At 50.3% G+C, this 24,529-nt stretch overlaps 1 protein-coding gene across 1 annotated transcript in view; it reads left to right on the forward strand.

The window, feature by feature from the left end:
• Window positions 1-24,529, forward strand: part of CDH2 (cadherin 2) — a 170,894-nt gene that overhangs the window by 144,245 nt on the left and 2,120 nt on the right. The window contains exons 11-15 of the mRNA XM_006091684.2: window positions 2-53; window positions 687-920; window positions 1,437-1,670; window positions 4,041-4,180; window positions 18,618-18,782. Of these exons, the coding sequence (XP_006091746.1) occupies window positions 2-53; window positions 687-920; window positions 1,437-1,670; window positions 4,041-4,180; window positions 18,618-18,782 (825 nt within the window). The remainder of the gene's footprint in view (window position 1; window positions 54-686; window positions 921-1,436; window positions 1,671-4,040; window positions 4,181-18,617; window positions 18,783-24,529) is intronic.

Consider the following 24,529-nt stretch of genomic DNA (forward strand, 5'->3'; position numbering starts at 1 on the left):
CCCCCACGTGAAGAACAACATATACAACGCCACCTTCCTTGCTTCCGACAACGGTACGTACTTAAGTCCAGTCACTGTGTCGTCCTGCATGTCGTCAAAGAGAGGAGAGCGTATCATGAATGTGTCCTCAGGACATGGGGTTTTCTACGAAACCCAATTGTCTAGAAAACTCTCAGGCCCCAACTCCTGTGTTCCATTTCCACGGGGGTATCTGTGACATTCCCCGTGTGCTTCGTGATGTCCACACCCTCTCTGGCGGCCTCACGTGGTGGTGACAGGCCTGTGGGGTTTCTGTCCTGCTGCCCGTCGACACCTTGTCACTGCAGGTGGAGTCCGCCCTCCGTGGCCCGGACACCGTGGTTTCTGGGGTGGTCACTGTATGTTTCTGCTGCCGTCCATCTGTCTGTCTGTCTCTGGCATTTTTCCTCTTTCTAATTCTCTGCCTCTAGTCTGCCATGAGCGAGGAAACTCTTAATTTGGTGCATCCGTTGGGCTAATTGAGTACGTGAGCTTTAGTGTATTGGTTTTAGAACCTTTTGTATGGTCTTTCTTTCTGGGTCTTTGCTAGATTCTAAATAGTTGAGATGAACAGATAGCGCGTTTTTAATGTATAAGATGGAAGGGACTTCTGTGAACATGGTGCTGACGGAACTGTTCACCGTCGGTGTGTGCGTTTCTTCTTTAAGGAATCCCGCCGATGAGCGGGACGGGCACGCTGCAGATCTACCTGCTGGACATCAACGACAACGCCCCGCAGGTGCTGCCTCAGGAGGCGGAGACGTGCGAGACGCCGGCCCCCAACGCCATCAACATCACGGCCCTGGACTATGACATCGACCCCAACGCCGGGCCCTTTGCTTTTGACCTGCCTCTGTCTCCCGTGAACATTAAGAGGAACTGGACCATCACGCGGCTTAATGGTAAGAACCGGTTAGTTGTTTGAATACACGTGCACTGGAGAGGGTTGGAAACCTGGTACGATAAGGCCACGTTAGGTGCTTTATAATCTTCTCATTAAATATTGTAAATATTTAAAGTGACAGCAGGCTTAAGTCAGCAAAGCCCTTCAAGCCAGCAAGCCTTCCCCGTGCAGCATGCTGTGGATCTGCCTCCTCTGAACCAGTGGTTCTCGACCTTCCTAACGCCGCGACCCTTTAATACAGTTCCTCATGCTGTGATGACCCCCAATTTCATTGTTACAAATTGAACATAATGAAAGCATAGTGATTAATCACAAAACAATATGTAATTATATATGTGTTTTCCAATGGTCTTAGGCGGCCCCTGTGAAAGGGTCGTTCGACCCCCAAAGGGGACACGACCCACAGGTTGAGAACCGCCGCTCTAACCATCAGGGAGGACAGGCCTTCTGGAAGATGTTGGGCGTCTCTCATTGTCTCGGGTACTCACTCTCCCTCGGCATTTTTTTAACGCAGGTGATTTCGCTCAGCTTAATTTGAAGTTAAAATTCCTCGAGGCGGGCATCTACGACGTCCCCATCATCATCACCGACTCGGGGAACCCCCCCAAGTCCAACAGCTCCGTGCTCCGCGTGAAGGTGTGCCAGTGCGACTCCAACGGCGACTGCACGGACGTGGACCGCATCGTGGGCGCCGGGCTGGGCACCGGGGCCATCGTCGCCATCCTGCTCTGCATCATCATCCTGCTCAGTGAGGACTCGCCTGGCTCCTAGATTTTCATTTTAGTTCTTTTGGCTTCTAGGATGTTGAGCAAAGTAACGTGTTGATGTTGCCTTTCCAAGGAGAGGAGCCTCAGAGCTCCGGCCGGCCCAGAGCATCTTCTCCGCAGTCACAGTGCGGACAGCCAGTCCCCTCTGCAAGGAGAGGTACCCTGGCTCCGTCCGGCTTTGACGTGTTGGCGGCCAGCCCAGCCAGGGCGCCTCTTCCAGGCCTGGCTGCTGGTTTCTTTCTTTTAAAAAAAATATATATTTGTATTGATTTCAGAGAGGAAGGGAGAGGGTGAGAGAGAGAGAGAAGCATCAGTGATGAGAGAGCTTCATGGCTCGGCTGCCTCCTGCACGCCCCCTACTGGGGATCGGGCCCACAACCCGGGCCTGTGCCCTGACCAGGAATTGAACCGGGACCTCCTGGTTCATAGGTCGAAGCTCAACCACGAGCCACGCTGGCCAGGCTGTTGGCGTTTTCTGATGCCAATGCTTGAGAGCTGTGGCAAACTCCTTTTTTTATATAGAAAAATGTTAGTCCTTAGTTCGAGCACTTACCTTATGATTTGAGTGTGAATTTATGGCCGGCACTTGGTGGTTTAGGGAAGTAAGTTTATTGCTTTTCTTTCCTTCCTTTCCTTGGTATGACGCGCAGTCAGCAGCCTGCTCCGGCCCTGCGGGGATAAAGGGCTTTCTTTCTGAAGGGCCTCGTAAAATAATGAGAAATCGTACTTCGTGTGGCACATTTGATAACAGACGTGATGACACAGCTCAGTAAGTTCTCTGTCTTTAGAGCACGTCCAGGTTAAGTGATATAGCTCCTTTTAAGGTACTTCCCAATCCTTGGTTCAGTGGAGCCCAAGGAATGAACCCCTGGAAAGGACTTTCGGAACCACCTCTGAGCTTGCAGGTTAAAGGCAGGGATGACGTGGCTGGGCCCGCGCATTATTGTCGCGTGGCAGCAGGACCTCGTGGATTGTGGGACCATGTTGTACACCAATCGCTTTCTTGAAAATGTTGGCCGTTTCTTTACATTTCACCATCTGCAAGGTCCCGGTCCTTTAGAACCTTGTCCCTGTATTCTGCACAAATACTGTAGGAGCCTGAGCGATTCTCACCTCCTGGTGGAGGCTCCTTTGCCTGCAATTGGGAACCTGCGAGCTCTCCTCACCACCCACTCGCTGGAGTCAGCCCTGGACCAATGGCAGAGGCGGTCATGCGTCTGGCTTGAGAGGAAGGCTATTCACCTTTATGGCCAATAGTAAAAATGTGCTCAGATAGGGCCATTAAATCTCCCGCTCGGGTGTGAGCCGATCTCCCGATTTGAGAGAGAGAACTCGGTCCTAGATGTCACTGAGGGGTGCCTGGCGATTTCGGCCGCAGCGTGGGGTATACGCCAGCCTCGTCGAGAAGGACTTAGCTGTGCTGGATCGTGGCAGGAAGAGACGAGAGCATGGGGAGGAAATGAGTCGGTGCCGATTTTAACACCCGCCCCCTGGCAAATGGGTGCGACCAAGCCTGGCCCAGAGTGTGACGCGGGAAAGCCTAAGGTTATTTCCGTGCCAGGCCGATGCCCTCGCCTTCCTCGCTGAGACCTGTGGCCCAGTAAGAAAGTGCCAGCCTTCGGAGGTCAGACCCCCTCGAGGTCCCACTGCTGGCCCAGTTCCCCCCCGGCCCCAGGTCCACGTCGCAAGCACTTCTCTGGGGTCTGGGGAGTGTAATGACCGGGACCTTGAATGATTAAATAACAAGTGACAGTCTAACTTTCTGCTCTGCGCTGTTTTCGAGTTTGCAAACCACTTTATTTTTTATTTTAAAATATATTCTTACTGATTTCAATGAAAAAGGGAGAGGGAGAGAGAGATTGAAATATCAATGATGAGAGAGAATCATTGATCAGCTGCCTCCTGCACATCCCACACTGGGGATGGAGCCCGCAACCTGGGCATGTGCCCTGACTCGGAATCCAACTGTGACCTCCTGGTTCATAAGGCGACGCTCAACCACTGAGCCACGCCGGCCGGGCACACATCATTTTATTAAGATTAGTGTCCTCCAGGAAGCCAAAGTAAAAGATGGCAATGGTCGTCGGCCCCAGGCCTAGGCCATGGGACTGAGCACAGGCATTCGCCCAGTGGGGTCACACTCTGAACCCAGGTCTTCACACTCTGAACCCAGAGGCAGGGCCCTGCTTTGATCTCGTCTCCTAATGTGAGGCCAGAAAAAGGCCGTAAAGAAGAAGGCGTGTTGCAAGCTTTGCACACACAGAAGTGTCCATCGCCGGTGTGGCCGACTGTGGCTGGTGGACGGGTGTCAGACATGACTGTTCCGCCTTTCCCTCTTCTCCCCACCCTAGTCCTCGTCCTGATGTTCGTGGTGTGGATGAAGCGCCGGGACAAGGAACGCCAGGCCAAGCAGCTCCTGATCGACCCCGAGGATGACGTCAGAGATAACATCCTGAAATACGACGAGGAGGGCGGAGGCGAAGAAGACCAGGTGAGCCACGTTCTAAGTCTGAAATGAATGTCGATGACCGTGTGCTCTAAGTCAGCGGTTCTCAACCTTCCCAATGCTGCGACCCTCTCATACAGTTCCTCCTGTCGTGGTGACCCCCAACCATAAAATCATTTTCGTTGCTACTTCATCACTGTAATGTTGCTACTGTTATGAATCGTCATGTAAATATCTGATGTGCAGGATGTATTTTCATTGTTACAAATTGAACATAATGAAAGCATCGTGATTAATCACAAAAACATACGTAATTATATATGTGTTTTCCGATGGTCTTAGGCGACCCCTGTGAAAGGGTCGTTTGACCCCCAAAGGGGTCGCGAGCAACCGACAGGTTGAGAACCGCTGCTCTAAATGTTAGGACAAATGGTAAGGCATGCGGTGAGATAACGGCACCGGATGTTGTTTCTGTTGTCACATTATTAACCACTCGGTGAACTTTCCCTACACGTGCTGCATGCACGCTTCTGGAGTTCTTTTTCAAAGTGTCCAGTGTCATATTTATTTCGCAAGAAAATCATTAACATTGTTTTTAAGAAGCCTAGGCTGCAACCCAATTCTAGTTACATTTGTACTAATAAAGTAATTTTATTTATAGTTTTTCTTCATTGGATATTCAAAATATTAAGTAAAAGTAGTTTCTTATTTTGAGGTTTAGATATTTATAGGGTGTCCCAAAAGTGTATACATACACTGTGAATAATTATAAAGGCAGTGTTTATTAAAATACATTTCATTTTCAAAATTGAGCTATTGGCTGTTAAAGAGTGTATACATTTCTGGGGGACACCCTCTGTGTGTGTGTGTGTATGTATCTGTATATACATATATAAATATAGAAGAGAAAGCACTAGACTGTTCATTTTACACATATTTTCCAAGCAAATTCGACATTCCAGGTGCCATTACAATCATTGCGGATACAGAGGGGGGCAGAGCCCACAAATATCTGCCCTCCAGAGCCTTATATTGAGAAATATTTGAAGTTGGAGACGAAGTGTAGTTCATCTTTATGTGCGTCGTGTCTGAATGGTACCTAGCTTACTGTTGCTCAGTAAAGGTTGAAGTTCCCATCTGGCTGTAACGTAACGTGAGCGCCTGCAGCGCGGTGCACACAGGAAGAGTGTACTTGTTGAAGGACGAGAGTGACCAGAGGCGGAACACAGAACTTCATCTGCTTGGAGGCGGCACTTTAGATATCATACTAGCTAACGTTACGAGGTCTGTTCTACATGCCAGGCATCCTGCTGCGTGCGTTAAATGTTATCGCCTAAATCTTGTGCTATTTTGAAACCTGTGATGTTGCGTGTGGGTCCCCATTCCCGAGGTAGAGAACAGAGCCGAAGGGTGTTTGAGTTCTGGGAACTCACATAGCCGGGAAGTGGTAGATGCAGGCCTCCACCCCAGGCCTGTCCTGTGTGACAGCGGAAACTGACTGCTCGGAGGCAGTGCGACTAAAAGTGACTTGGGTGACAGGCATGCAGTCCGCGAGAAATCACGCATAGCAGATGCATCTGATAGCTATGTCCTGCTCACTGACTAATGCGTCTATCAAGGGCATCGTCAGAAACAAGAGCCCAGAATTCTTGGTCCTGGATTATTGGTAAATTGAGATGTGCTCTGACTTAGGCACACATGTAGGCATTCGAGATAGGACCGTGAGCTTGAATAAAAGCAAATTTCCATGGACATACTGTCTCTTCCCTTCTGTACTTCTCTGAGGAAATAAATATCACTTTCTGTTTTACGAAGCACGTGCACTCCCACCGCCGCGTTTAATCGTTGGGCCTCCGGGGGGCGTGCTCCGTGGTGCGTGTGTGGCCGGTTGCAGGGAGGGGTGGTCAGGGTTGTGGCCTGGCCCCGCCAGCCCCGGCTCATGTCCCACTGCCCGGCCCGGCCTACGCTCCGCGCCTCTCTCCTTTAGAAGAGGGTTTAGGGTCTGTCGGAAGCCTGGCCTGTGTGTAAAGCTGCTGTGGATACTGACTAATAAAAGTGTCTCTGTGACTATACCCCGGAGTTTCTTGCTTAGAACTGCCTTTGGATATTCAAAGTCATGTTTGGCGTCCTCCTTAGTTAACCTAGCCTTTCACTTTGCTGAGCCATGTTCAAGGTTAGCAAAGACTGTTGATCGCATTATTTCATAGATCTTCTGGTATTTTATGTCACGTGTCATTCTTCGTAATTTTCTCGGCATAAACTTACACCCAACTCAATGAAGCTTCTGTGAAAATAGTAATAAGTGCCCAGCATGGCTCAGTGGTTGAGGGTTGACCTATGAAGCAGGAGGTCAACGGTTCGATTCCTGGTCAGAGCACATGCCCGGATTGAGGGCTCAGTCTCCAGTAGGGGGTGTGTGCAGGAGCCAGCCTGATCAAGGAATCTCTCATCGTTGATGTTTCTATCTCTCTCTCCCTTTCCTTCCTCTCTGAAATCAATAAAAATGTATTTTAAAAAATAGTACTAAGTGGAAGGGCCCCGGTCATAACTGGGTGCTGCGTAGAACTGGAGGCTGGGAGGCAAGAACACGAGGTTTCTCAGCATCCGTCTGTCTGGACCAGGGCACCTGATGTCACCTGATCTTGGTCCTTCCCTCCCCCCTCTATCCCTTTAGGAAATTGTTTAATGAAGGTTGATGGTTGCAGTTATTTTAGGAAAGACTTCCTTCCTTCATTGACTTTATGCACTTAGATTGATGCTTGAGATCAGATGGTAAAGCGTATCTGTGGCAACGATTTAGTCAAATTATCATCAGAAACCCTCAGCCTCTTCTCCTTCTGACCTCGGAGGTTTTCTTCGCTCCAAGATAAACTCTTGGGCGTGAATAGGCTGCTTTCTACCCACTTTCCTGATAGTTTGATGATTTTGCTGGAACGTTTCTTTATATCGTTCACCATGGCTAATTTCTTTATTTAGTACTCGTCTCCCTGTGGTGTCCTCTTGTAGCTTCTTGGTTCTTTGAGGGCATTTTAGTCTCGATTAAAGATCTATTTCTGATCCTCTGTTAGGATTTCTACTTGCAGTTCTCGTGATAGGAAATGGAGACAAAATTACATAACGGGTCTTTTATGCATTCTAATGTTTGCCCCACAATCGCAGGAGGAAATATGCAGGGTAGTAATGCTACTGCAAGGTTTCTGTCTCTCCGGCCTTTACACTGGCTCATGAAATCCACTCTCTCACCTACATCTCCGTGGCCACTGCCTGAACTTAGGTCAGAACCAGCACCGCCCGCAGCAGCATCCTACTGAGCGTCCTGGGCCTGGTTCGGATCCGATGCAGGCTTCCTCCTTCCCATGGCAGACTGTGGGCCCTGCCCCCGAGCTCGGGATTCCTTTCTCTCACCATCCTTCCAGGCAGCAAAGCATTATGGGTCTTCTTTCTCCTGGAAAAGGCTTGCCAGTTTCTTTGTTTTTATTCACGTCAACCTCCTTATGTTCTCAGCTTTACCTTGTCTTCTCGGAGCCCTGTGTCCCTGTGGCATCTGTGCTCCTGCCGTGAAGGAGGACTAGCTGGGCAGGAGGCGGGACCAGGGTTCTTTTTCGTTTCCGCCCTCCCTGGTGCCCAGGGTTTACCAAGCAGATGCCCCCTCTCCACGGCCTGGCGGCGGCATCGGCCTGAAGCCAGCAGCTGTGTGTGTGTGAGGCTGTGGGTGAGCTTCCCGACTCCCTGTGCGACTCGGCCTGTTGTCTGTCCTGGGCCCATTCCGTGCTGTTTTTCCTACTAGAGTTTTCCAATATATCTCTCGGGATAAATTCACCAACTGAATGCGTCAAGAGTTTTTTCAAAGTTTCGTAGATTTTATTATTTATCATTTTTCCCAAAGGAAACACACACACACGTTTATTTAATATTCTTACTTTTTTTTTTAAGGTTTTACTATCTTACATTCTTTTTTTTAATATACTTTATTGATTTTTTACAGAGAGGAAGGGAGAAGGATAGAGAGCTAGAAACATCGATGAGAGAGAGAAACATCGATCAGCTGCCTCCTGCACACCCCCTACTGGGGATGTGCCTGCAACCAAGGTACATGCCCTTGGCCGGAATCTAACCTGGGATCCTTGAGTCCGCAGGCCGACGCTCTATCCACTGAGCCAAACCGGTTAGGACTAATAGTCTTACTTTCAAAGTGAATTTATTCCAGATGCTTCTCCGTCTTCTAAGGAGGACGTTATTGCTGTAAATGTTAGTGATGGTCAGTCCCGGGAAGGGCCGTTTTGGGAAATGGACTGGGTTCTAGTTTCCATAAACGGACGGGCTCCCTGTGAGAAGCCCGTTTCTGGGCAGCAGGGAGCATGGAGCTTTTCAGCAGCAGAATAGGGTTCCTGCATTTTATTAGGTTTTCTGAAGATATTCTCTCTTAGCAGCCGTGGGCCCAGGACGTGGCTGGGTGCCGTGTAGCAGCCGTGGGCCCAGGACGTGGCATGTGGGACGGCTTGCCCCTGGCAGGCACTCCAGCCCCTGTGTGCGTTGGATCTCTGAGTTTGCAAGTTTGTGCGGAGGTTCAATGGAACCAGCACACCCTGACAGCTTCCCTTTCGCTCTGAGAGGCCTCATGTCTTCAGGAAACGGTGGCCGCATTCATCAGCGCTGGCATCCATGACGTGCTCTGTGCCAGGCACGGGGCCGCGCTCCGAGTCTGCGTGTCTCTCACCATCTTCCCAGCAGCCTGTGCAGCAGGTACTGCGATTAGTTCCGTTTTCACACCAGGTCCGCCTGACCGGAGAGGCCGCGCTCTGCTGCCCTGGGCCGGGGTCAGGGGGCGTGTTTCCCTCGGTCTTGCTGGCCTGGCGCAGGCAGGCAGGGCTGGGCCACAGCTGGTTAGATGACCACTAACAATCTGGCTTAAGAACAAGTGAAGGGTAAGACCCAGTTAATTGGTTAAAGGCGGTTTGCAAAATGGAGCACATTTGGACATTCCTAGCGCTAAAATCTGGAGGAGCGGTCTGAGCAGCCAAGTTATTTTATTAAAAGAGCCAGGCATCCAATCTGGGCAGCTGGAACTAAAACCTGAAATCCAGGCTGGATGCCGAGTCGGAGGGAGGGGGTGCAGATACCAGAAAATCCTTCAGGCCCATCCGCCACTCCCTGGCTCAAGGTCACCCTGGGCCTGGGGTCAACTGTGGGACTTCCTGCCCCACTGTGAGCAGCCAGCCCCCCCCCTCTCCTCCTCAGCAGAGAACAAAGCTGTGCGGTGTCACCATATTTGATTCTCTGAAATAATTGTTTTACAAAATCATTCTGCTGTGTCAGCGGCCTAGCTGGCAGGTGGCTGAAGCTGGGTGTCTCGGTGGAGGCCACTTCCACAGTCGAATTGTTGGCTGAAGCACACTGCTTGTTAATTATGTCCCCAGGCAGGTTACTCCTCTTTCCACCCCCACCTGCAAACAGGAGTCCCTGTTAGCTATTGAGGGAGGGACAGTTACTGCACAGGAGGCCAGGGCCGCCAGGGGTCAGGTTAGCACATGGTCATCTCCTTTGTTCTCACAGTGCAGGGCCAGGGGCACCTTGGGGCCTGAGACAGCGTAGACTCTGAGCATCCCCCTTCCAGTCCCTGCTCGGCATTCAGTGCATTGAATGGGCACGTGGCTCCTCGTTGCCTCTCCCTGTCACTTCCTGTGCATGAGCACAGTACTTTATCATTTAAATACTTATTCCTCCTGACGCATCCTATGTTTACTACGTTTAGAGTTAGAAGAATAGGGACAAATCAATATTCTAGGAATGAAGTAATAGAGATTTGAATGCCAAGTATGTTAGCAGTAAGTTGGGTTGGGGGGAGCTAAAAAAAGTGCCGGACTTCTACCACTTGGCCATGTCCACCAGCCGCCTGGTTTGATGAACAGGGTTGCATTGGACACAGGAGAAGTGTGCCGAGCCTCGCTGTGGACTTACTCCATTCGCGGGTTCAGTCGCCATTTTTCTCCGAAGGTTGCATCCTCTGGAGCTCAGCACAGGAGATGTCAGTCATCTGCCCAAGGTCACCCAGTGTGGTGTGGTGGAGCCGGGTTTGAGTTAAAGTGCTCCGAGTTCAGATGTAAATCACCACACTGTGCTTCCTTTTCTGTGTTGAGTTTATGTGAGAATTTATCAGAAAACACAAATATATATATACACACTAGAGGCCCAATGCACAAAGATTCATGCAAGAATGGGCCTTCCTTCCCCTGGCTGCCTGCACAGTCTTTGCTCTGGCTGGGACCCACTTTTCCACCTTCCCACGCTGCCCAGAGGCCCGGAGCGGCTGGGGTGTGTGGAACGCCTGCGCCCCACCCCCAGCCACTTTGCGCCTGTGCATGCAAATTAACCGGCCATCTGTGTTGGGTTAATTTGCATACCCACTCCTGATTGGCTGGTGGGCATTGCAAAGGTATGGTCAATTTGCATCTTTTTGAATTAGCATAGATATCTTTTTAGGAAATTCCAAATAAGGTGTTAAGATGTGACAACCCTAGTGAAGGATTTTGATGCTCTGTCACCATATTTCCAAACAGACATTGCCACTTCCTTATTGCTTATTTGTAGGATTCCTCCAAGATAGAGTAACAGGTCATGCTACCATGGAAGGACCAGCCTTGTCTGAGGGGTGATGTTTCAGTTTCTGTTGAGGAGGACGGGGAACTTGGGGTGAGAATGTGGAACTGAAGGTGCATCTAGAAGGCCACGTGTTTGTTGCCGGGGGAGCGTCTGAGAAATGGGCTCATCCTTCCAGGGCTCTCCTAACCGCAGGACAAGCTTTGGCTACGGGTCAGGTTTCAGGAGGAGCATCCTGCTAGATCCGAAGGCTCCAGCCCCACCCCCACTCCTTCCAGCAGAGCCTCACAGCTCCTCAGCCCTCCACCCTCCATAGCCTTTGTCAGAGTTTATCCGTTATTTTGTTTTCATTATTTTTATCTTTATCATTGAGAACATTACAGATGTCCCTCCTTTTCCCCCCATTGCCCCCCCCCAAGGCCTTCACCGCACTATTGTCTGTGTCCATGGGCTATGCATGTAAGATCTTTGGTTAATCTCTTCCCGCACCCCTTTCCCTCCCCAGTCAGGGATCCACCAATCTGTTCCATGCTTCTGCACCTCTGGATCTATTTAGTTCATCCATTATTTTGTCCATTAGATTCCACATGGAAGTGAGATCCTGTGATACTTGTCTTTCTCTGACTGGCTTATTTAACTCAGCATAGTAATCTTCAGTGTGTCCTTGTAAAAAACATCAGACTAAAAGCTCTATGAGGTCAGTAACCAGATCCATGACGCAAGAGACTCTTCAGAAAATATCTGTTGCATGGAATTGAATTGAATTGCATCTTTCCAAGAGAACGTGTCAGAATTGTACGGTCGGAAGTAAGTTGTAATAACCTTTCAACGGCGTCAGTTTCTCAAGCCGAGCCATAATTTTGCACCAAAGAATGAACCTGCAGCTCATCCCTAATTCTGAAAGCGTTTCCCCTGTGACGGATAGGGCAGCCTTAAAAACGGAGTTGTGGGAGCAGAAACAAGGCCTGTGTCCAATGGGGACTCGGCCAGTGTCCCTGCAGGGTGTGAGGAACTGCCCACGCCCCGACGCTAACATGCCGTGTGCAAAACCTTCGTCTGCACACGCAGTCCCAGTTGTCTTACCTCTAGTAGGTTTACTATTCAAACCAGAACTGTTTTCAGCAAACCTTTGGTTTGGGGGGCTTTCCTAACCCATAGAATCTAGTTTTTCACCTCATTTCACCTGTGCAGGTCGTCACCATCCTAACTGTGTTTCTTGGGGGAGAAAGTCAGATGGGAATATAATTTACATAAAAGCTCGCAGGGGTTTTTGCATTGCTTGTCAGCAGTCCTATGATCATGTGTTGACATCTTATCACTGTTTTATTCAATTATTTCCATGCCAGGAGCGATGGAGGGGGATTATATGTTCTTCCCAGCCTCCCCTTCCTTTCTGTGTCTGCAGTGTTTCTTGCTTGTGCCGTAGTCAGCTTTTTCCCAGGTAACTAGCTGTCTTTCGCTTCAGAATGTTGTGCATTTACTGTCATATTCGTGCTTTCATTTCTTCCCATTTGTCTGGAGACAGGAAACAGGTTTCCCTTATCCGAACGCGAATTACAAAGTCGTTAGCCTTTGCTGCAATCACAGAGAAAGCACCCCTTGTCCCAGCCCTGGCCCGAGGCAGCAGAACTGGCCTGCAGATGCGTTTCAGCCCTGGCTCCCACCCGCAGAGGCCCAAGAGGGACCAGGAGCTCTGCATGCCCTCCCCCTCCCTCCAGCCAGACGCCGGCGGGGGTGGGGGGATCTTCCCCAATAAAAAGCAGTGGGGTTTGTTTTACCCACCGACCAGCGTGCACAGACAGCCTGCTGGGCCCAGCGAGCCTGGCCTCCCCTCTAGCTCCCCTCCTGGCACTAAAGACCTCACATTTCCACCCTCAGCAAACTAGTGGGTGCACTTCTCAGCAGCCTTGGCTACCAGAAGCAGCTTTTGTGTTTTGTTTTGTTTCCATGTTTTTTGCTTCTCTGGTCTCTCTCCTCTTTTCACACCGCTTCACTGAGCCCGGGACCTGGGGCCAGTCATTAGCCTCTCAGAGCGGCTATAATCAATGACATGGAACAACACCCACTTGGAAGGAATTTGTGCTTGGAGCACCGTTGACCCATGAACCACGCGGGGGGTGGGGGGGGAGGGGATGGTGAGGGACGCCCATCCCCCTGCAGAGTTGAAAATCTGCCATAACCTTTTCCTCCCCCTGCACTAACCCCTGATAGTCTGCTGTTGGCCGGAAGCCTTGTGGTTAATGTAAAAGATGGGCTCACATGGATTTTGTATGTCGTATGTATGATGTACAGTATTCTTGCAGTGAAGGGGCTAGAGAAAGAAAATCTGTTCCTGAGAAAGTTAGAGGGAAGAGAGGGCGCATTGGTGGCATTGATTGGAAACGGCTCGCGTGGAAGTGGGCTGTGCAGTTGGGACCGTGCTGGTCTGGGCAGCTGTGTCTGAGGGGCACCGAGGAAGCCCTGGCGTAGCTCCTGCTGGGCGGGGGGTGCCATGGGAAACGCGGTTCCTTCCTTCGCCCTCGGCGCTGAAAATGGCATCGGGCACCGGGAGGCACGCCCGAAACCCCTGTGGAGCCATAAACGAGTTTCCACCGCTTCTCTGGAGCAGACTTCGCTGCACAGTTCCATAGATTTACCCACAATGCAGCGTTCTGAAAGTTTTGCCTGGGATTCCGGAATTTCAATTTCTGCCAGTGCAGCATTTTATTTTATATCTTATCTAACGTAGCCAAACGCCTGCAGGTAGATTCGTGGTGTCATTTTTCTGAGCCCGTCATAAATCACTGCGGGGCGGTGGAAGGTACAGGAAAAGCCGGAGCCACAGTCTTAGCTGCTAACTTCTTCACAACTCGCCCGCGACTGTATCATCCTGAAGACATTTTCGATCAGAGGTGGGAGGAAAAGTGTTTCTCACTACTTGCAACGTGAACCTTTTACAAACCCTCTCCCGTGCCTGTTTCTAGTGGCCGGTGCCAAGTGGCACATGTTCCAAACATTAGGGAAAACAGGGCTTCCCTTGGCCGTCCTGTGAAAATTAGTACATTTCTTTGGGAAGTTCACATCGTAAAGGTGAACACGGGAGAATTTTCCAGCTCTACTTTCTCCCCAGAGTTTTAGGAACCAAAAAAAAAAGGTTTCTGTTTGGGTGGTTTCTTCTTTATAATCTTCAGAATGAAGGCCAGGAACCCAGAGATCTGGAGCATGTTTTGAAGTCTCTGTAATTCTCATCCTACATGTTGTAATTTGTGTGAGGAAAGCAGTGCAGGCTTGTAAAGATAAAGATGTATAATTTAGAAGGTTTGCGTAGAGCGACCCCTTATCAAAGGCTTAAAAGGGGACCCTGGGGTCAGGACCTCTGCCACCGAGCACACAGCAAGCCCATTTCTGAACCCTGAGCACACCCCACCCACCTCCCACCACCAGCAGATTTTTATATCCTGTATTTGCCATAGACAAGTAGACAAGTAGAAACCATTAGAGAAACTTAATTTTTTTTAAAAAAAATTTATACATAGGTCCCCATTTTCCCCCCATTGACCTCTTCCAGCCCGCTCTCGTTCCCTCCCCCCAATTGTTCCTTCCCCCCCCCCACCCCCAGGCCTCACCACCCCATTGTCTGTGTCCATGGGTTATGTATATGTGCAGTCACGTTCATTGGTTGATCTCTTCCCACCCACCCTCCCCTGCCTTCCCTCCGAGGTTCAATAGTCTGTTCATGCTTCCATGTCTGTAGGTCTATTTTTGTGCATCGGTTTATTTGGTTCATTAGATTCCACAAGTGAGTGAGGTGATCTTTCTCATCATAGAGAAACGTGTGTTTTAACCCAGTTTCCAGCTTCCTGCAGCTGCCAGGGTAACTGAGGGGCGGGACACAGCTCCGTCATTACGGTGACCTCACCATGGCACCCAGGGCCTCTCCAGCCCTCCCCACTGTGAGCTTGGCCGTGGCGGATCATGTGACCCAAGAGGCATTTCTTGGATTAGGCTGCTCTTCTGAACATCGGGCATGAAATGTGTTGGAGACTTTATTCAACACATTGCTCAGTGAACCCTTTTAACAATAAAGATTTAAGAAAACAAAGAAGGCCCGGCTGGTGTGGCTCAGTGGTTGAGCATCAACCTATGAACCAGGAGGTCGTGGTTGATTCCCAGTCAGGGCACAGGCGAGGTTGTAGGCTCGATCCCCAGCAGGGGGTGTGCAGGAGGCAGCTGATCAATGATTCTTTCTCATCATGGATGTTTTTATCTCTCCTCCCTTCCTCTCTGAAATCAATAAAAATATATCTTTGGGGAAAAAAAGAATAAAACAAAATAATAAATGAACCCTTTCTAGGACCCCGATGTGGAGATGGTGGAAAAGGCTGGGCGGGACTACAGAGCTTTCTAAGCCTGTGTCTGCTCTCTGGGTCGCAAGGTCGGAGGAAGAGGAAGGGGCTGAGAGGGGAGAGACACAGCCTGCAGATGGGTGCACTGTGCGGTGTACGCACTCGCGGGCCAGGTGGCCCTGGAGGCGCTGTCCGCGGCCACAGGAGGCAGCTGCCATCAGCTGTAACGCGGCACGTCAGGGTTCAAGCTGTTTTGCCAGATCTTCCTATTTTCGGATTAAATATTGGCAACTGACTAGAAAAGTTGTAAAACACGGCTGACCAGTCACAGTGCGTTTGTGCCTGTGACCTTTGTAGAGGGAGCTCTGAGGCATCGAGGGAGACAGGCTCTTCCAGGTGCGACGTGCCTCGCAGAGCCCACGTGCCTGCCTGCCCTCCGGTCGCCACGGCAGGGTCTGGCTCACCCTGAGTGACCAGGTCATGACTGCAGACCCGCCAGGAGTCCACCCCTGGGGAAAAAACATGCTTACACCGAAGGCTCAGTGCCTTAGTGTCCTGTTACTCCAGCTCCTCATAAGGCATTTTAATCCTCAGCATAAAAATACTTACCGGCTCACCTCGTTATACTTCTGGTCTGTTCCCCCTTTTTACAAAAGCTTTGGTGGTCCTCGGACGGCACGGATGCACCGTTCACCCCCGTTATACCGGGTGGTTATGCGATTCGCCGTCCCCCGGGAACACCTGCTTCCCGAGGTCTGAGTGTTCACCGCTCTCCCAAAGTCGGTCGCTCTGTATTTTGTACAATATTTTACCATATCAAAGGCTTTCGCATCTATGCCATTGTATGCCCTTGACATAGTCTATAAATAACTCAGGAATTCTACAGAAGTTTCAGTGGAGCCCGTGGGTGTAAGATCAGGAAGTTTTCACTCGAGTCCTATATGGGTGACATGAGGTCCTCTGTCCTGACAAGAGAAGACAGCACCCCATGCCTTCGCTTGTGCTGTGGATGCTCCTTCCTCCCAGCCCATGGATTGCTCAGGGTTCAGAGCCAAAGGCGGTTTCCCCACTCTGAGCCTGCGCTTTGCCATCTATCAAGTTCACATGCGGGCTGGCCTGTCCTCCCTGCACCTGCCGCCCCTCCCCTATGGCTCCTGCTCTCCTCCGGGGGGGCCTCCTCCCTCCTTCCCCGGTTAGGTTAGCTCGGCTGAGGCTCTGGGAAGCTGCTGTGCAGGGCAGTGGGCCCAGGCGACAGAGTGAAGTTTGAGGTCAGCGTTTGGAAGTCAGGCACATCTGGCTTTGATTCCCATCCTGATCTCGGACTTGCTGTGTGACCTTGGGCAAGTTACTCAACCCCTCTGGTCTGCCTCTTCCTCTAAAAAGAGACGCTGATAAAACACTCTTGATGGGTTTGTTACAACGTGTTGGTAAGCAGACACTTATCAAGGGGCTGGTGTGGTGCCTGGCACCGGAGGGTTTGAATGGCTGTGACCTTTCTCCTCGCGTCCCCGGTGTGATTCCAGTCATTCCTCACGTTCCTGTCCCTCCACACTCCTCCTTGGGGTACGGAGACGCCCCGCCTCGCAGCCGGGCAAGGTCTGATCCCTATGGAGTCCGTCTGTTTGTCTCTGAGTCTCAGTGACTCTGGGACCAGTCATTGGGCTGCTTGAGACTCGGCCTCCTGGACTCTTGAGGGGAGACAATACAACTTAACCGCGCTGTTCAGGGCGCTAAATGAGCAAACACACGTAAAGCGCCTAGGCAGCCCCAGGACGGGGCAAATATCCAAGCCGTGAATAAATCCACACCACTGTCCGCAGCTGCAGACGGTTCGGTTCACCTGGTTGTCGACAGAGACGAAGCCTGCGTGATAGAGAGCATCAGAAACTGTAAATATCAGCATTCAGTTGGAGGTTTCCGTTCAGCTGGGGATGTGGCCCTTGATGGCGCTAGAACTTGGGGGTTTTAAATCTGCGGAGCATCTGCCCACACCTGCAACCCTGATGCATGTTCACAGAACAGTCAGTTTCTTGACGCTCAGGCCCCGCTGGTGGGTGTGAAAGCTGGACACGGTGCTGAGGGCCAGCCCTGCCCAGAGCTTCCCCACCGGCTGGGGTCCAGGGGTCCAGGGGTCAGGCCGCTTTCTGAGATCCCACGGGGGCCAGAGGTGGCAGCCCTTGTCCGTGACGCGCATGCAGTAAGGGCTGTGGGCCACATACTGTATAGTCTCTGAGGCGTATGCTTCTGTGTTGTTGTTATTGTTTTAAAGGGCCCTTTAACAATGGAAAAGCCAGTCTTAGAAAACCAGGAAATGGGTCAGACTGGCCCACAGACCAGAGCCTGCGGACTCCAGACCAGGAAGGGCCAGAGAAATAAAGCGTGGCCTTGAAACCAGCAGGACCTAATACCTTCCTTTAAGGCAGTGGTTCTCAACCTGTGGGTCGAGACCCCTTTGGCGGTCGAATGACCCTTTCACAGGGGTCGCCTAAGACCATCCTGCGTATCAGATATTTACATTATCTTCCTGGGTCACAGCCATTCAAACCCTCCGGTGCCAGGCACCACACCAGCCCCTTGATAAGTGTCTGCTCACCACAGTAGCAACATTACAGTTATGAAGTAGCAACGAAAATAATTTTATGGTTGGGTCACAACATGAGGAACTGTATTTAAAGGGCCAGAAGGTTAAGAACCACTGCTTTAAGGAAAAGGGGAACACACCTGCATCGATTTAAAACAGTTTTTTATAAACATCATAATAGAGAAAAAAGTTTCCCTCCACCCTCTTAGGGTCCTTGGCCGGGTCTGAAGGTTAAACGAGCGAAGGAAGATGAGCAGAAGACAAGGGTACACACAGTTGTGACATTTTTTGCCGGGACCTGGGAGACTTCACAAGGGAATGAAAACCCAGAGACGTGAGCAGAGCAGGAAGCTTTTAGACAAGGCAGAGGGGCTGGGCTGTCTGGAGTAAGTGGTGGGAATCGACTAGGAAGATAATGGGGAGAAGCGACTGGGAAGATCCGTGACTGAGTTCCCCCAGGGATAAGCGTGTCCTCCCGCCTCCTGGTCCAAGCAGGGACCCTCCATGTGGGAGTTTTAGGGAAACTCCTGTTTCCAGGAAAATCGGGTGAAAGGGGAGAAGGCCACAGGGACCTTCATGTTTCTGTCATTTTAAAAAATTCCTCCAACTGAAAACATTCAATGTGCGAAGGCGACCTGTTTGAGGGCAGTGTGTCCTGACCCTCACTGTTTCGCTATCACCTTTGCTGCTTTGGAGCAACTGTATTTCCCCGTGAGTTCGTAGCGGGGCCTCGTGTCACCCTTTCCCGTGGGGAACTGACGAGGGGCACTCGGGGGACAGATGGAGCACAGGCTGGGGGATGAGAAACGCAGAGGCAGAGCGTGGGAGGGAAATATTTCATCGTCACACGAGTCCCCGGTGGCCACGTTGCCGCCGTGTGACACGGCGCTCACGCCCCTGCCTCCTGGGCGCGTGTTTCCACACACGCTGTCCGTGGCCATCGTCACACACCTGCCCGGCCTTGGCCTTGTCTCCGCAGGACTACGACCTGAGCCAGCTGCAGCAGCCCGACACCGTGGAGCCGGACGCCACCAAGCCCGTGGGCATCCGGCGGCTGGACGAGAGGCCCATTCACGCCGAGCCCCAGTACCCCGTGCGCTCCGCGGCCCCGCACCCCGGGGACATCGGGGATTTCATCAACGAGGTACGGACGCTCCCTTTCTCTATAAGAGCGTTTGCTTTCTGCTGATGGTTAGTTCCAGGGAGACTACCGATTGCTTGGGATGCAGCGATGTCGTTCACACTTGTTTTTCTGCAGTTTATCTGTGTGGGTAAGCAAATGCGTCTTCAGGAACAGAAAATAGATGGCGGTGCCTTGATCAGCCCCAAAGAGATCGATCAGTTAATATCCTGCCTTGTAAATGCCGTCATCCATAGGGTGTCCCAGAAAAATGTGTGCATGCACTCTGAGTAATTAATTATAAGGGCAGCGCTGACTAACATACATTTCACTTTCACAGTAGGGCTCTGCTGTGACAGCGTGGACATTTTGGGGAACACCCTGTATAGTATCGGTATAGGCTGTTTCCTGAGATTATAAGCAATAGACTTAACAATATTAAAAAGCGGGTTCTCATTTCATCTATGAGCACTGATGAATGTAACAATAGTTCACTTTCATTTTCCCCACTCGGCACCCTTTAAGTCCACAAATGGTGAGAATCCAGTGCCTCCCAATGACCAGAGAGTTGCATCCAATGAGGTCGGTAGGAAGAGCAGCTAAATTAAATACTACGGAAGTGATCTGAATGCTTGTCTGGTTGAGGAGTTTTAAGAGGGCCTGTAAGAGGCAGCTGATTCTCTGTTGAATATCACAGAGACGATTTTCACTGTCGGAATCCTTCCGGCGTTCTTGCAGGTCGTTACTGACCAGGAGTTCTGCGACATTTCTTACTTCCGTCTGGAGTTAGCATGATGTATGCTGCTTCATTCGATCATGTTTGGCCGCCGTCCTCCTTTTGAATTTCTATTATGCTTGTAGGAGCGACACATACTGATACTGACTGTGACTGTGGGGCGGGACTTGGTCTGCAGCCGTATTGTCCCACTCAGTATCTCCAAGGCCAGGGCTGGTCCCAGTGTGTTACAAAGGGGACTACGTTCCAGGTATGTGCTACCTGCAGTCTGGAGCTGATAAGATCATTTCCTGTGCTTCCTGGACATAGTCATATATTACATTTACTACTCGGTCCACCTTAGGTTTTTAGATGCACTTACTGTGTGGGAAAAAAAAGTTTTGAAACACATTTAGAATATGTATCTGTCTTTACACGTTTTTCTTACTGTCCGTTTCTAAAATGCATGCTGCTTTCTGAGCATATGTGTTGGCGCCTGCCAAGAGGTGACAGGTTGATTTGCGGTAGAAGTGACGAGAACGTAGATGGAAGCCACAACCCAGAGAACCAGCAACTCCTCCGTCTACAAAAGTCTGCCCTCGCTTCCCCAGGGGATTGCTCTGCGGGCCTGGTTAGGGGACGTTCAGGAGCCTCCACCCCACTCAGGACTCCTCTCCTCTAGGACTCCTGGCACGAGGCTCCCTCTGCCTCCCTCGGAGCCCCCCTCGGTCCAGGGGGGGATGTGCACATTCCTGGGTCGGGAAGGGACTGGTCTTGGGCCACATGGGTTTGCTGAGGCTCACTCCCCAAATGACTCCTGAAGCGAAGACATTGAATATGATTATAAGATAGAAAATGTGCAAGAGAAAGGGGAACCGAAGAATATCGACCCAGAAGAGGCCTTCCTTTGACCCAGGAAGAAAGTCTAAGGAGGTGATGGTGTCAGGACAGCTCAATAGGGCAGCGGTTCTCAACCTTCCTAATGCCGCGACCCTTTCATACAGCTCCTCATGTCATGGTGGCCCCCAACCATAAAATTATTTTCGTGGCTCCTTCATAACTGTAATGTTGCTACTGTGATGAATCGTCATGTAAATATCTGATATGCTATATGTGTTTTCCGATGGTCTTAGGCGACCCTGTGAAAGGGTCATTCGAACCCCAAAGGGGTCTCGACCCACAGGTTGAGAACGGCTGCAATAGAGGGTCCAGGGATGTGACATTCGGTTCTGTGGGAAAATCAAGAGTATGAAACTGTCAAAAGGCCTAAGTCAGAAATAACATTCCAACACACCAACACACTGCATAGATCCTTCCATCGGGGACGCTCGTCAAGACGTGCTCAGTATCTTCCTGTAGCCAGACAGACAGATAAATCCAGGCCATGGTTTTCAGTAGCTGACGGTAGCTAGGAAGAGCTGGAGCACAAGTTAGAAATACATTTGAGATGTCAACAGTTTTCTTTATCTCCGGGTCTGTTTGATTCAGCATAGCACCCAGTGTCCCAAAGGAAGGATAATACAGTGGTGATCAGAATTGGGGTGTTTATAGATGTGAGGAGTAGGTAAACTCATGAGGACATTCTATAGTTTGTTTGTTTGTTTATATAATGAATGAATGTTGCCTCAATTCTCAAAAACGATAACATTTCCCGTCTGGTAGGAAGAGAAAAACAAATCACACAATTTTTAATTTCAGCGACAGCATTTCATTCCATTTTGAGGTTTTTAAACATGACCTTCAGAGGCTGATAAGTTGAAACACATTTATTTAATCTCAGCCCAACCGCAGGTATTAGCATACCTTCAATAATTCTACTAATCCCGTGTGTTTCTTTATCTCAGGCGTACAAAAACCGGGGACGTCCTTCTGTGAAAAGACCGCCGTTTGATTGTTATCATTTAAAAACGTATGGAAGGTGCTTCTAGAATAACTTGCTTAAAACTATGAAAGTTGAAAACTTGCTTTTGTCCCTCCGGATAAATTTCAATCCGTTCTCTTTAAAATATCTCTGCCCACTCTTACAGGAGTCGGGCGTTCGGGTTCAAACCCAGTTGCCTCACCTAATAGCTCTGTTACCTTGCACAAGGGCAGGATCCTTGGTGTAACTTGTTGACTGCCCAGTCTGCTTCGTAGGAAATGAGGCTAATGATAGAACGTCCTTTTAAGACGGCAGTGAGGCTTACATGAGGTAATCCGTGTAAAAGCGCTCGGTATAGTGCCTGTCCAATAAGAAATTCTCTTCATGATTATCAGCATTATGTCATTATCGTTGCAAATTACCTTTCTACTGTCTTCTACTTATAAACAGAACACATAAAAACCTCTCCTTTTTTAAAAAATCGCTTTAAGTAAAGTGAAATTCCCAGAAAGGGCCTTAGTGCTGCAGGTGTCGCTGTCACAGAATCCCGAGTATTGTGAGCGTGGTGTACCCTTAGGTCCCATGTGCATTTACACCTACGCCCTCGCTGCTGGAAGGAGCGAGTATACATATGCACAAGGCGCTGGGATGAATACGCCAGGACAGCGGCTCGAGTTCCCTCCTGGTGCCTGCTGGACGCCGGGCTCTGGGGCAGGTCCTGGGGTGAATGCAGACAGCCGCTGCGGAGAAGGGGGTGCCATCAAGTACAACTGACACGTGGCAGGAGAAGCTCGGGGGACAAAAGAGACCCCGGGAGTGACTCCCAGTCACGGGGGGACAGGGGTGGGGGTCGGCCATACAGAAGTGACAGGCATTTTAACAGGCTTCAAAGGATGGATGGGTGAATGGGTGGATGGATATTAATGAAAAAATATTTCAAGCAAAGGGACTCACATTTCAGCTGCCAGGAAACGACGAACAAGCCCACAGCATGAGGCACAGAGGCCCAGGGCGTGTGTGGCTGTGAAGGGGGTGGGTGATGAAGTCAGTTGTGGTTGCCGGTGCCGGAGCGGAGCATTCCCGAGGCAGACCAGGTGGTGACCAGTCTGGGGTCCCTGAAGGCCCCTCTAGAGACCTTACCCTCCGGGTCCCCCAGACCTCAGGCCTTTGAGGAAGGACTTCCAGTTTTTCCCATGTCGGCAAACTCTGTTGGTTACTTAAACCTTTTAATCAGTTTTGACTTAATTTTTTGTTAAAGGGAATTATTTTAAGGGCTCATCTTCCATGTCCTCAGGAAAGCCCTCCTCTCTTTGGTACAAACGGCCATAGGCGATGGAGAGCAATCAGAGGGTTGGACCAGGGAGACAGAGTGAGGGACATCCACTAACATCTGAGAGAGAAGCCCGTAGAAGCAGGGACAGTCGGGGAGCAGGAGACCAGTGAGAGAGGCGTGTGCTGTTGCCAGGGAGGAGGTGACAGGAGACAGAGTGAGGGACCCAGCCGACCTCTGTCCTCTGGCCTCCCTCCCGCTGGCTCCTTTGCTGGGAATGTGGGTTTGTGTGGCCCTGTGAAGGCACAGCACAGGGCCAGAAGCCGATAGGTACTCGCTCAGCAAGACCTGGGCCCCAGCCTCAGCTCTTCATCTCACAGAGGCCCCTGGGACCACGGGAAACAGGTAGTTCAGCCCAGCCAGGCTCAGCGGTTGAGCATCCACCTATGAACCAGGTCAGCGTTCGATTCCCGGTCAGGGCACGTGCCCAGGTTGGGGGCTCGATCCTCAGTGTAGGGCATGCAGGAGGCAGCCGACCAATGGGTCTCTCTCATCATTAAGGTTTCTATCCCTCTCTCCCTCTCCCTTCCTCTCTAAAATCAATACACATATATTTAAAAAAATAAGAAATGTGTCTTGATTTGAATAAACAAGTCCAAAAATAATAAAGATGTAAAAAAAAGAAAAAAAAATAATAGAGATGCATTTTTTGGCTACTGCTATCTAAGGCTACAATAGCTCACAACTTTAAAGTGTCGTTGGCCTAGAATAACAAAGCCTTACTCCTTTCTCAAATCACATGGTAACTGTGGGCCCACAGTGGCCCAGGCCCTGGCGTCTCCTGCATCCCAGGAGGCAGAAGGGAAACTGCGGGGCAGGCCATCCTCCTGGCTGAGGAGGAAGGAGAGGAGTCCAGTGGACACGTGTTAGCTGGAACTCTGAAGAGCGCCCCTAGCCCCGGCCGGTGTCGCTCAGTGGTTAGAGTGTCGTCCAGGGCACCGAAGGGTTGTGGGTAGGAAAGGTTGGGGTGCATGCGGAGGCAACAGATTAATGTTTCTCCGTCACATTGATGTTTCTCTCTCTCTCTCCCTCCCCCTTTTTCTCTCTTAAAAAAAAAGAAAAAATCAACGGAAATATATCCTCCAGTGAGAATTTTAAAAATATATAGAATCTGCTGTACACAGCTGTCCACACTCATTGGCCAACACCAGCCCCCTGGCCGAGCCTGCGGTCGGGTGGGGAAGTGACTCTGGCTCCGCTCAGAGGCCTGTGGTCTGTGGCAGGGGCTCCGCCTGCGGGAGGGGCCTCCTGAATCACTGAGGAAAGAAGTCATGAATTTTGAGAAAAATTATAGCTTGTGGTTCCCAGTCTTCACAGAATTACCGTGTAGTTTATTCTATAAATAAGATGGAGAAAATGCCATCTAACCTTATTTTTTATAGGTTGAAGTAGTTTGTTAAAGTCATGTATCCTTAAAAGATAATAATACCTGGTCACAGTGTATCAGTTAATCTCACGCTTCATGCTTTGGTAAGATCACAAATGGCTTAATGGGTGAGTTACCTTATATTATAATCCCATGAGGCCTTGTCTTCATTCTTCCTTTGATAGCCTTCCAAATTCAGGTCAAATACAATGCCACTTCCTCCCTCCTAGTTCTCGGTGCTAGTCTGAGTTTTTTTCTTTTTTCTTTCTTTTTTTTGGTCGGCATCCTGATGACTTGTGCCTGCACTTTCTCCAGTTAACCACCTCCCATTGTATGTCTTGGCTTTGCTGACCTGACTCCCTAGGGGTTCTTTCTTGATAGAGGGACGACATAAGTTAGTTTTTGTCTAATTTTTTAAAATTTATCGTTATTGTGGAAGGTGATACCGATGCCCTTTTTTTCTCCCATTGACTCTAGCTGGCCTCACCCCCCCCACGGG

Source organism: Myotis lucifugus, unplaced genomic scaffold, assembly GCF_000147115.1.
Source record: "Myotis lucifugus unplaced genomic scaffold, Myoluc2.0 scaffold_93, whole genome shotgun sequence".
NCBI lineage: Eukaryota > Metazoa > Chordata > Mammalia > Chiroptera > Vespertilionidae > Myotis > Myotis lucifugus.